This window comes from Myotis brandtii, unplaced genomic scaffold (genome assembly GCF_000412655.1).
Source record: "Myotis brandtii unplaced genomic scaffold, ASM41265v1 scaffold122, whole genome shotgun sequence".
Lineage (NCBI taxonomy): Eukaryota > Metazoa > Chordata > Mammalia > Chiroptera > Vespertilionidae > Myotis > Myotis brandtii.
The window spans coordinates 504413-516718 of NW_005354255.1; the positions used below are offsets into that span (position 1 = coordinate 504413).

Consider the following 12306-nt stretch of genomic DNA (forward strand, 5'->3'; position numbering starts at 1 on the left):
CCAGCGCGTGGGCCCCAGCTCGCCCTGTGCAGGTCCCAGCAAGCAGGGCCCGCGTGCCGGGGCTTAGCGCCCCTGAGCCTGGAGCCTCTGCATCTGCAGGATCTGGCTCAGAATCCGCTGCACATCTTCATCCATCTGGCCCTGCAGGGGGACAGAGGGGGAGCCTGGGCGCCCTGCCACGGTACAGACGGGGCAACGGGGGGCCAGAGAGCAGCCGGGGGATGGCCAGAGCCAGGGCTGACTCACCTGGATGGCGTGTAGGAGGTGGCTCCGATACAAGGCCACCACTGCGCTGTGCTCCCTGGCAGCTTCCTGTGGATGTGGGGGGTGGGCCCTCAGCAAAGCAAGACACCCCAAGGTGCCAAAGTGCCCCCTGCAGACCCTGAGCCCCTATGTCGAGGGCATGGACCAGTGAGACAGTGCCAGTTGACAAAATACTGCAATGTTTCCCTCCCGTGCCTGGCACATGTGCCCCAGGTGCCTGCGTGCCCCCAGCCCTCTCCGGGGTCTCTGTGGGCCCGGTGCGGCTCTCACCTCCAGCTGCCCCTGCAGGGCCTCCACCTGGCCGCGGAGGGCCTCCACCTCGGAGCTGCCCGGGACTGCTGGCTGGTCCTTCAGCGCCTCCTTAAGACTGAAGACCTCCTTGGAGAGCTCTGTGATCTGGGAGGGGTGGGGGGGGAGGGGTCACCCTGGTGACCCCGAGCTCAGGGCTGGGGCAGCAGGGGTGAGAGAGGTGGGACAGAGGCTTGCGAGGGAAGGTCACATCCGACCTAGACCCTGTCTAGAGACTAGCAAACTGGCCCTCAGGCTAAGAATGGTTGTCATCGTTTTAAATGGCTGGATCAAAAGTCAAAAAGAGAACGCTATTTTCTGACACGTGAAAATTAGATAAAATCCACACTTCCGTGTTCACACGTAAAATTGAATTGGTGCATGGCCACGCCCATTCGTATTCATGTCACCTATGGCTTCTCCTGCAATGGCAGACCTGAGCCCAAAACGCTGCCTATCGGGTCCGTTACAGTAAAGTTTGCGGATCCTGCCACACCCGCTCCTGGAGTCTGGAAAGGAAGGCTGGTGGGACAGGGCGGGAAGCCGGTGCGGCTGTCAGACAGCCTGGGGTTGGGTCCCTCTCTATCCCTTTCTCTAAGGAGATCTTGGGAAGAGGACTCAACCCCTCTGAGCCCAGTTTCCTCATCTGTAAGGAGAATCATGGTTCCCACCAGTTCACTGATTCCAAACAGTGACTAAGTTTAACCATTGGTACGCCATAAGCGTCTTTAAATGCATGCGGTGGACCTTTTTTCATTAAATTCAAAATATCGTGGCAGTTAACTGGCTAAACTGCTTGGCAAAGAGCAGGCACTCAATAATGCTAAACTTCATCATTATTCCTATGGATAAAGGTTCTCATCAGAGGCCATGCTGCCCCCAGAGGACACTGGGCAATGTCTGGAGTGCTCCTGGCATCAAGTGGGTGGGGCCAGGGATGCTGCTCAACAACCCATAGTGCCCAAGACAGCCCCCCACAAAGAGTGACCTGCCCCTTAATGCCACTAGTGCTGAGAAAGAGAAACTCTGATACAAATAAAGCATAATCCCTATTACAGCTTTATCTTCATTTTACAGATGTGAAAACTAGGCTCAGAGAGGTCAAGGGACTTATCCAAGGTCACACAGCAAGTCCTATCTGGGTGACTCTTTGTACTAAAGCCCTTGGGGCTCTGAGGGTCACATTCACTATCCAGTGACATGCTGTGTAACTTTGAGCCATTCACTTTGTCTCTCAGCGCCTCAGTTTACTCATCTGGAAGATGAAGATAAAAATGCTTTCTGGCTCTTAGGGTTGTGAGATTAAAAGTGACGATGTGTGAAAAACAGCTGAGTAATAACCAGAGGCCTCCGATATCATTATTCTTACTATTTAAGAAAAGAACTTGGGGCCCTAACCGGTTTGGCTCAGTGGATAGAGCGTTGGCCTGCGGACTGAAGGGTCCCAGGTTCGATTCCGGTCAAGGGCATGTACCTTGGTTGCGGGCACATCCCCAGTAGGGAGTGTGCAGGAGGCAGCTGATCGATGTTTCTCTCTCATGGATGCTTCTAGCTCTCTATCTCTCTCCCTTCCTCTCTGTAAAAAATCAATAAAATATATTTTTTTTTTAAAAAGAAAAGAACTTTGGAACTTGGGTTTGAGCCCTGGAAGAATCACTGCACAGCTGTGTGACTATGGGCAAGTGGCTTCATCTCTCTGTGCCTCAGTTTCCTCAAATGGGACAATAAAAACAGCCATCTTATTGGAACTTAATGCGAGGATTAAATGCATTGATCCATATTGAATGCACAGCACAGGGCCTGACATGCAATAAGCAGCCAATAAATGTTACTGTGGCCCTAGCCGGTTTGGTTCAGTGGATAGAGCGTCGGCCTGCGGACTCAAGGGTCCCAGGTTTGATTCTGGTCAGGGGCATGTACCTTGGTTGCGGGCACGTCCCCAGTTGGGGGATGTGCGGGGGGCAGCTGATCGATGTTTCTCTCTCATCGATGTTTCTGGCTCTCTGTCCCTCTCCCTGCCTCTCTGTAAAAAGTCAATAAAATATATTTTTTTAAAAAATGTTACTGTGCAAGTAATTAGTAATCGGATCAGTAGCCTGTGTGTCCGAGTTGTCCCCTTCCTTCTCTGTCTGTCTCCTCTCTGGAAAATGGGCTCATTTCCCAGAACCCTTTCAGCTGGGACATTCTTAGATGCCCCCCAATCTCCACTGAGTGGGGACCTCCAACGAAGCACAGGAAAAGGAGACCCACCTTCTTGTCCTTCTCTCTGGCCCTGTCCAGGGCCTCCTGCGCGCGGCTCTGGGCCTGGCGGGCCTTCTCAGCCTCTGTGCGCAGCCCGCGCAACTGCTGCTCTGCCGTGGCCAGCTGGGCCTCAGCTGCGTGCCGCTCGCTCTTCATGAATAGGGCCTCGCGCTGCACCTGTGGCCCAAGCCCACGTGTGACCCTGAGGACACTTGGACCCCAAAGATGCCTGAACCCCAGACTTCCTCTGACCCTCTATTTTGTCCTGAGGACCTTCAAGCCCATTTTGACCTCGAGGAGTTTGATTCAGGGAAGTCCCAACCCCACAGGGCATTATAAACATTCTGACCCTGCCAAAGACCTCTGATCTGCTAGCTGTGTGGCCTTAGACAAGGGACTTAACCTCTCTGTGCCTCAGATTCCTCATATGTGAAATGAAAATAATAACAGCTCCCCACTTCATAGGGTGGTTGTGAGGATAAAATGAGCAAGTGCATGGAATACAATTAGAACCGTGTCTGGCACATATAAGTGCTATATTCGAATTGGTGGTGTTATTACCACTAATGTTCTTTTCTCTGCTAGTGGTTGAAGGTTTGTAGATTTCTTAGAAAATGAAAGAAAACTAGAAGAATTTGGATGAAAAGCAAACAGATGTTCAAAAGTTGATGACTGCATTTTCACAAAAATATCAAGATCAGAGCAATGTGAGATTTGCAAAAATCGATCCTAGAGGGAACACTGACCTTTATAGAAATAACAGCTCCGGGGAAAAGTGGATACTAACTAGATGTTTCAATTAGTATAGATTGGCACACATTAACTATTTAAATAAATCCTAAACCGATTGATAAATCAAATCAGACTTGTAAAGTTTACCCAAAAAAGAAGTGATCACAAGGAAGGTAAAATTGCAAAGACATCCATGAAGATGGTTATACTTAGGTTGGACTGTGACCAAGGGTTTAACTGGTTTAAAAGAGGGATTTCTTCTGGCTGATGGTTGAGCATCGTCCCATGAACCAAGAGGTCACTGGTTCAATTCCTGATCAGGGCACATGCCCGGGTTGCAGACTCAATCCCCAGGAGGGGCCGTGCAGGAGGCAGCTGATCAATGATGTTTTTCTCTCATCAATGTTTCTATCTCTCTATCCCTCTCCCTTCCTCTCTCTCTGAAAAGCAATAAAGGGGTAAAATAAATTTTTAAAAAGGGTGTTCGCCCTGGCTGGTTTGGCTCAGTGGATAGAGCATCGGCTTGTGGATGAAGGGCCCCAGGTTCAATTCCAGTCAAGGGCACATGCCCAGGTTGCAGGCTTGATCCCCAGTAGGGGGCATGCAAGAGGCAGCCGATCAATGGTTCTCATCATTGATGTTTCTATCAATCTCTCCCTCTCCCTTCCTCACTGAAATCAATAAAAAAATATATTTTTTTAAAAAGAGGTTGTTCTTGGAGAAAGAATAATTCTGGCTGTCATTTATAGATTGCTTGTACCATCACTGTCCTAAGTAGCTAACATAAATTAAACCACTTAATTTCCATGTGAGGACTAGGAATTATTATCTCCGTTATACGGGCAAGTTAACAGAAGCTCAGAGAGGAAAATGCTTTCCTGACAAGTAATGAATGTAGCTTCTTATTTACATATTTGTTAAAACAGTTCCCAGTTTTGTTTAATTTAAGAAAAAAGATGGAGTCCACCATCAGGGACAAAATGAATAACAAACAAACAAAAACCTCAGCATAAAAATCTACTGGATTAAAAATTAGATTAACAATCCCTGTGCACGAGTTCCTCCTCCAGAAGGGGTTAAAGCATCAAAATGACCATAAGATAAAATGACACTCTCAAAAGAGCCAGTTGGGGAAAAAAAAACATAGGGTCATTTTGACCAGCAGAGAAAAATGGACATTTGGTAAAAACATCAGGGTAAAACCCCCAACCTAGAAACACTGTCAGGGGCTAGTGTCTATAGGATTGAAATCTATGGGGTTGAAACATCCTTTGGCTGCAGGGTCAAAACAGATGGCTGCTAGGTGTGCCTGGGAGGGGCTCGGCCATGCTCACCTGGAAGACCTCAGCACTGGTCTTTTCGTGGCGGCGTCCTAGTTCCTCCAGCTGCCCCTGCAGCCGGGCCACGTCGGCCTGAAGTGCACCCACTATGCGCTCGTGCTCCAAGCGGGACACACTGCCCACTCGCTCCCGCTCTAGCTCTGCCCGCAGCCGGGCAGCCTCCTTGCCCGTGGCCACCACCTCCTGCTCCAGGCTGGCCGCCCGGCCCCGCAGCTCAAGGGCCTCCTCCTGCAGCCGGTGATGTTCCGAGGCTGGCACTGCTGACTGGCGGAGCACCTCTGAGGCCTCGCGCAGCTCTGCCAGGCCCCGCCGAGCCTCCTCGCAGGCCTCGGCCAGCTCAGCAGCCCGGGCCTCTGCTGCTTCCCGCGCTTGGCTCAGCTCAGCGGCAGCTGCCCGCTGTTGTTCCTCAGTGGCCGTGGAAGTGGCCAGCTGCTCCCGTAGCACCTCCAGCTCCCGGATTTGCTCCAGCCTCACCTCCTCCCGCTGGGCCAGCTCTGCCCGCAGGCCCCGTCCCGGTCTCGGAGGTCCTCCCGGGCCTGCTCCAGGGCTGCCCGCAGTTGGACCATGTCACCACTGCCACCACCAACAGCCTCACCCCCCCGCTCCGGCAGCCGGTCAGTCTCAGCCTCCGTGGCCTCCCACTTGCCACGGGCTGCCTCCAGCTCGGTGACTGCCTCCCGCTCCCGCTGCCACAGGGCCTCCTCCAAGCCACGAATCCTAGTCTCCAGTTCGGTTTGCAGCTTTTCCGAGGCCTCGGCAGCACCAGGGTGTAGGACGGGGCCAGTGGGGACACTAGGGGTGGTGGCCTCCACTCCCGTGGCCTCCACATTTGTGGTCTCTGTGCCTCTGAGCTCTCCTTCCACTTCACTCACTCCATTGGCCTTCATTTCTGGTTCCTCTGCTTTCATATTTGTGGCCTCTGCTCCCGTGGCCTGTGCTTCCAGGTTTCCTCCTCCTCCTAGAGCGTTCGTTTCTGTGGCCTCAGCCCCTGTGGCCTTTGTTTCCAAAGCCTCGGCTCCCGCGCCCTCTGTTTCCATGGCCTGATTGTCCGTGGGTTTAGTTTCCATGACCTCGGTCCCTGTGGACGCTGCTTCCAAAGTCCTGGCTTCCGTGGTTCCAGCTTCTGCAGCCTCATCATCTGTGGCCTCAGCTCCATTCACTTTTGTTTCTGGAACCACGATGCCATCAATCTCCATTTCCGTTGGGCCATTTTGGGTGGTCTTGGCTCCTGTGTCCTTGCGCTCCCCAGCGGCTCCCTTCTCTTCTCTGGGGGTCCCCTGTACTTCCTGCTGCTCCAGCACCCGCACAGCCTCGGCATGCTGCCTGCGCAGCTGGTCCAACTCAGCCCGGAGAGAGTCATAGAGGGCCAGAGGGACGACCTCGGCTGATCCATTTGCCTCCATTTCATCCTTCTCAAAGTTCTCCAGGATCTGGAGGTGGGAGTGGGGGTGAGAGGAAGCCAGTGGCAGCTGAAGTGGCCGTGGGGGCACACGGCAGTCTTGCCACCTTCCCTGCCCATGGACTCAGCCACGTGCCCATCCCAACCCCCTCAGATCTGTCCCCGGCCCACAGCCACTCTACCAGGCCTTGGTTTCCCCACCTGGACCTTCTCCATCAGCTCCTGGTTCTGTCTGGTGAGGGTGGCCACCTGTTCCTGCAGCGAGGCCAAGAGCTCCTGGGCTGACGGGCTGAGCTGCTTGGAGAGCAATGTCTCGGCCCCTGGCAGCGTCACAGAGTCAGACCCGGGGGTCCCAAACCGCAGGGGATGGAAGCTGGGGTGCTTTGGGGCCCCGGGGCATGTGAAATAAATAACAACTGAGGGCCAACCTTCCTTTCAGCTTCAATCTCTCTCCATGCCTGTGGGCAGAAGCTCTGTCTCCTGGGACCCCAGGGACCAGGTGGGTGGGGTGCATGGGGGAAGGACAAGGCAGGGGCTCACCTGGAAAGTCGGGCAGCTCACCCTCCTCATCCTGCAGGGTGGCCACGTCATAGCTGGTGTTCTCCCGCTCATTCTGAAAGGGGGCCCAATGTCTGTCTTGGGGTCCTGCTCTCCCACCCCAAGGAACCCCCAGGAATCTAGAGTGGACAGAAATGTTCACGGGTTTATTTGACCCCACAAGCATCAAACTGGCTGTGTTTTGCCCACAAGTACTATATAGAGTGCCTACTGTGTGCCCGGGATTATTCTGGCCTCCCAGGAAAATTAGCAAATGGCCCAATCACTGCCCAAGTGTGTGACCACAACCCCAATGACTGGGGTTGTATGTGCAGCCTGGACACCTGGGACTGGGAGGGGGACAGTGGGTCCATCCTGGCGAGGGTGTGAGGTTGTGGGTCTGCAGTGAGCACATGTGTGTGCATGTGTGTGTGTGCCCTGTGCGCAGTGGCCCTTGCCTCTCCTGTGTGAGTTCCTGTGACGGTGTGATTCTGCCCTTGTGTTTTAGTCTGTTGTGTGTGTGTGGTTGCATTCTGAATGTGTATATGAATGTTTGTGTAATTATGTATTTTGAGAAATGTGTGTTTATATGTATCTGGGGGGGGTGTCATCTGTGTATGTGATTAAATGAGAAGTGTTTGCTGTATGCACATATTTGTAATGTGTGTGTGTGACTGTGCTTTCATGAATTTGTTTGTTGTCTGTTTGCCTGTTATATCACATGTATATGAGTGTGGCTGTCCATCTCCTGTGTATGTGAGTGTGTGTGATTGTGTGTTTTGGGAAGTGTCTTTTATGTGTGTGTTAGCTGTATGTGATTGTGTTTGTATGTTTGTTGTGTGTGTGTTTGCATGTGTGTGAGACTGTATATTAGTGTGGTTGACATGCAACTGATTGAGAGAGGCCCCGCCCACACTCTCCACCCCGCCTACCTCCAGCAGGGACAGCCGGCTCTGCAAGCTCTCCACCTCCCGTCCCAGACTCTCCTTCTCCTCCTGCTTCTCTGCCAGCAGCTGCTGTAGCTCTTGCACCTGGAGGGAGGTGGTGGAGGCTCAGCCGGTCTCCAGGAAGAAACACTGGGCAGCTGGGTGGCTGGCTCTCCCCGACCTTCCACCTACCTGTCTCTCCAGGCTGTGCAGGGAGCTGGCCTCCGCCTCTGGCAGCTTATGAAACAAGTGGGGACAGGACTTGGATCTGGGCTGGGGGCATCCCTGGCCCACCTCCTGCTAGTAGCCCTCTGTCCCAACCACAGAAATCTGCTGTGCATCTATTGCACACCCAGCACTGCTCTACCCGCCCGCTCACTTGTTACTAAGTACTTACTGAGTGTCTTCTTTGTGCCAGACCCCATTTTTGGCCACTAATTCATTCATTCATTCACTCATTCACTCACCCATTCAATATCTGTCCATCCTATAAATATTTATCAAGCATCTACTGTGAGCCAGGCACCATTAACTATGCCTTCCTTCGTTAGCTTACCATCGAATGGGTAAACATGAATAAAATACATAAATGTCCAATAACAGTAAGTGCTTTACATAAAAATAAAGGGCCCTTGGCTGGTGTGGCTCAGGTTGTTAGGTATTGTCCTGTGCACCAAAAGGTTTCTGGTTCGATTCCAGAACAGAGCACATGCCCGCGTTTCGGGCTCCTTCCCCAGTAGGAGGGCGTGCAGGAGGCAGCTGATTGATCTTTTTCTCTCCCCCTCCCTTCCTCTCTAAAAAAATATTTTTTTTAAGTAAAGGGAACTGAGAAGCAACAGAAGAGTGTTACAATCCTATATAATAGAGAGCTAATATGCAAATGGTCATCATGCCCTCATGCCCTCACACCATCACGCCTAACTGCTCAGACACTCAACACTGGGGAGAGAGGAATGGGGACCAGCCATTCCTGTGGCCCGGAGAGGGACAAGCTGCACGCCCCGCAGTCCCAGGCGCCAGTGGCTGCACCTGTGCCTGCAGCCTGGGAGAGGACAAGCTGCACACCCCATGGTCCTCATGGTCCCAGGCGCCAGCACCTGCGCCTGTGGCCTGGGAGAGGGACAAGCCGCCCGCCCCGCGGTCCTGGGCGCCTGTGGCTGCGGCACGGGCAAAGCGAAGCCGACCCAGGTCCTGGGTGCCTGCAGCTGGCCAGAGGGAGGGAATCCTGGGTCCCAGGTGCCTGAGACCGGCCAGAGGAGGGAATCCTGGGTCCCGGGTGTGGTGTGAGGCAGAGGCGGTTAGGGGCAATCAGGTCAGCAGGGGAGCAGTTAGGGGTGATCAGGCCGGTAGGGGAGCAGTTAAGGGCAATCAGGCAGACAGGCAGAGGGGTTAGAGGGGATCAGGAAGGCAGGCAGGCAAGCGGTTAGGAGCCAGCGGTCCCAGATTGCGAGAACCAGTCGGACATCCCCCGAGGGGTCCCGCATTGGAGAGGGTGCAGGCCCCGGGCTGAGGGACTCCCCCCACCCCTGCATGAATTTCATGTACCAGGCCTCTAGTTTTAAATAAGGTGGGCAGGGAAAGGATCTTTGACAAAGGATCTTTGAGCAAAAACCTGAAAGAGGTAAAGGAGGGAGGCTGGAGAGATCTGAGAGGAGTGTTGTAAGCAAAGGGCACAGCACATGCAAAGGCCCTGAGGCAGGATTGTGCCTGGTGAGTTGGAGGAGCAGTGAGGAGGCCCAGGAGGCTAGAGCAGCGTGATCAGGGGAAGAGGGGGAGGAGGTAAGGGTGGGGAGGTAGGAGCATTCTTCCCCTCAGAATTGCACCCCACCCCAGGCTCAGCCCCAGGCCTGTATTCCTGCTTGTTCCTACTGCTCCTTACCTCCTGCTTCCTCCGTTCCTTGTGCTGCTCCAAGCCCCGGATCTTCTGAAGCAGGCGGCCCTTCTCCTGTCGCAGCCGCACAATCTCCTCATAGGCATCTCGATCATCCTGTTCCCCCGAACCCAGGACCCCTCACTTTTACTTGAGGCTCAAGGGCTGTCCCGTCCCATACTTGGGCAGGAGCTTCCTCCCCTCACTCCCACCCCTGAGGGCCCCCCTTCTTCTCCACGGCCAGGGCATCTCTCACCGGCATCGGGGTGCTGGTGGGAGGCTGAGGCGCCTTCCGCTTCTTGGGAGCCCCCCGCTTCTCATGACTGGACACAGAGTTCTGGTGGGAGGGAGGGGGTGTACATGGGAGACCTGCTAGCCTCCCACCAGATAAGTCAGCCCACTGAACTCTGCCCTCACATCCCGTGTGACCCTGCCTGTCTGGTCCTCACTTATCCAGCATCAAAGGGGATGAGACCATGTTCCCTGAGAGCTCCAGCTCTTTCGCTTTACTTTCTGCTCCGCTCCGCGCCTCAGGACTTGGCCCACCTGGACCAACTGTCTCCAAGCGACACTTCCCTGGAGCTGAGGTGCTGCAACCCGGGAGACAGGAAGGGCAGACCTGCTCCTTCCCTGACTGCATCAGCCCTCACTAACCTCGCTGCCCCCCACCCCCCAGCCCCAGGATCTGACCTCATCCCCACAACGTCTCAGCCAGTTCTGGGGGTCATGCTGCGGGTGATGCTGTCACTTGGTGGCAAGGGTCCTGACAGGTCCTCCTGAGTCAGAACCCCGGGGCAGGGGCCCACCTCTTCCTTCTCTCCCCACAGAGCTTAGGGTGAGGGAGGCAGTGCGCACAGGGAGCGGGGCTGGGTCACTGCTTAGAGACCATACCTGGGACGATGCCTCCCCCGAGTCTTCCTCTAGGAGGGCAGGGAGAAAGAAAAGCAGGGTCAGGCTGGGTGTTCCTGGACTCCACCCCCCACCCTAGGAAGGGCATTAGTGAATCCAAGGGACTTGTGCGGAGGAGCGGGGAGCTCCTGATTGCCCAAGAACCAGAACTTTTAAGTTGGAACCAACCACGAACCAACCACGTTGAGGGGCCTTGAAACTCTCAAAAAGAGAGGACAGTGGCATCTCCAGGATGGAGCAAGTGGGACACCAATTCTTAGAAAAGGCCAAGACCCAAGAATAAAGATGACCCAGGAAAGCAGGGTAGACCTCTAGACTATTCTAAAAGCTCTGGTGCTCCTTGAAACTGTCCTGATTAGGATCAGGGAAGCCAAGAAACCTCCTATAATGCAGCACACAAGGATACCTTGAAACTATCCACAGAAGGAAGAGAGAGGGGTAGCAAGAAACTGCCTAGAAGGGGGGTGCCCGAAATTGCTTAGAGGCGGGGCTTGCATACCGCTGGGTGGAGAGGGGCGCTGGGCCGCCTCCTGCAGGAGGTGCAGGATAAGTTTGTCCCCTGCCAGGGTGCCGTAGTGAGCAGCGTCCTGGCCCAGTGCGTCGGTGATGCCTGGCTGGGCCCCTCCCTGCAGCAGCACCTCCACTGTCTCAGGGTTAGCCCCCTCACAGGCCAGCATGAGGGCTGTCCTACCAGGAGAAGGGGCTACTGAGAGGGTAAGGACATCCTCAAACCCTCCCCGCCTTCAACGCCAGCCTGGGTTGAAGCGTGCCAACAAGATCCCCCCACCAGACACCTTAAGAGGAGAGAGGCTCACCTGCCCTGCAGGTCCTGGTCGTTCACGGCAGCCCCCTGCTGCAGGAGGAGGCGGCACAGATCGGTGTGACACATCTGAGCTGCTATGATGAGGGGCGTTGTACCCAACTGGTGGGAGTTGGGGGAGGAATGAGACGTCAGAGGCTGACCCTGGGAGGTGGGGAAGCCCCTGTGTAACTGCCCCTGAGCTTCACCTGAAATGTTCCCGCACTTTTCGAAGGCTGCCTACCTGCGAAGCTACCACTTGGTGGCAGCATGTGTCAAGCCGTTCCGCACTTTTCGAAGGCTGCCTGCGAAGCTACCACTTGGTGGCAGCATGTGTCAAGCACAGTATCTTTCCCCTAAAGACCCCAGAGGCTCACCCGATCCCGGGGATTCAGATGTGCCTTGAAGGAGCAGAGCATTTCTGAGCAGGAGATGCAGCCACCAGCCGCTGGAGAGAGAGAAGAGGACGGGGGGTAGTTAGGGCAAAGCTTAGACATTTCCCGGGAGCCTTTTGTCTGAGTGTGTTTATCTTTAGTTCATGAGAAATTCCCACCTCTCCTGAAAGGTCAATAACAAAGGTATGAATCCATTTTACAGTTGAGGAAACTGAGGCCCAACCAGGTCTGTGGTCACCCATGGGGGTCGGAGGCAGAGCCATGATTAGGACCCAGGTCTGCTAGCTCCCAGTCCCAAGCTCTTTCTGCCTCCCATTGTGGTTCTCCCTGAAGGTAGAACTTGGGGCTGATTTTCATGTCTTTGTCCTCTTCGATTCACCTAGCATTTATTGTGCACCTACTATGTACCAAACCCTCTGTACAGAGAGTGTTACTGTTTACCAGAGGGATCAGATCTCAGCTGAGGTGTGGCAGGCTTCTTGAGGTTTAATCTGGGTTGTTTTTTGTTTTGTTTTGTTTTGAATTTTAAAAATATATCTTTATTGATTTCAGAGAAGAAGGGAGAGGGAGAGAGAGAGATACAAACATCAATGATGAGAGAGAATC

General features: G+C 54.1%; 1 protein-coding gene across 1 annotated transcript in view; it reads right to left on the reverse strand.

Moving 5' to 3' along the window:
* Positions 1-6: 6 nt before the first annotated feature.
* ANKRD24 (ankyrin repeat domain 24) overlaps positions 7-12306 on the reverse strand; it is a 28067-nt gene continuing 15767 nt past the window's right edge. The window contains 16 exon segments of the mRNA XM_014533366.1: positions 7-141; positions 247-312; positions 535-660; positions 2803-2970; positions 4860-5375; positions 5378-6295; positions 6466-6584; positions 6805-6877; positions 7734-7832; positions 7920-7964; positions 9607-9714; positions 9854-9934; positions 10489-10517; positions 11006-11193; positions 11322-11428; positions 11683-11753. Coding sequence (XP_014388852.1) covers positions 64-141; positions 247-312; positions 535-660; positions 2803-2970; positions 4860-5375; positions 5378-6295; positions 6466-6584; positions 6805-6877; positions 7734-7832; positions 7920-7964; positions 9607-9714; positions 9854-9934; positions 10489-10517; positions 11006-11193; positions 11322-11428; positions 11683-11753 — 2792 coding nt within the window. The 3' untranslated portion in view covers positions 7-63.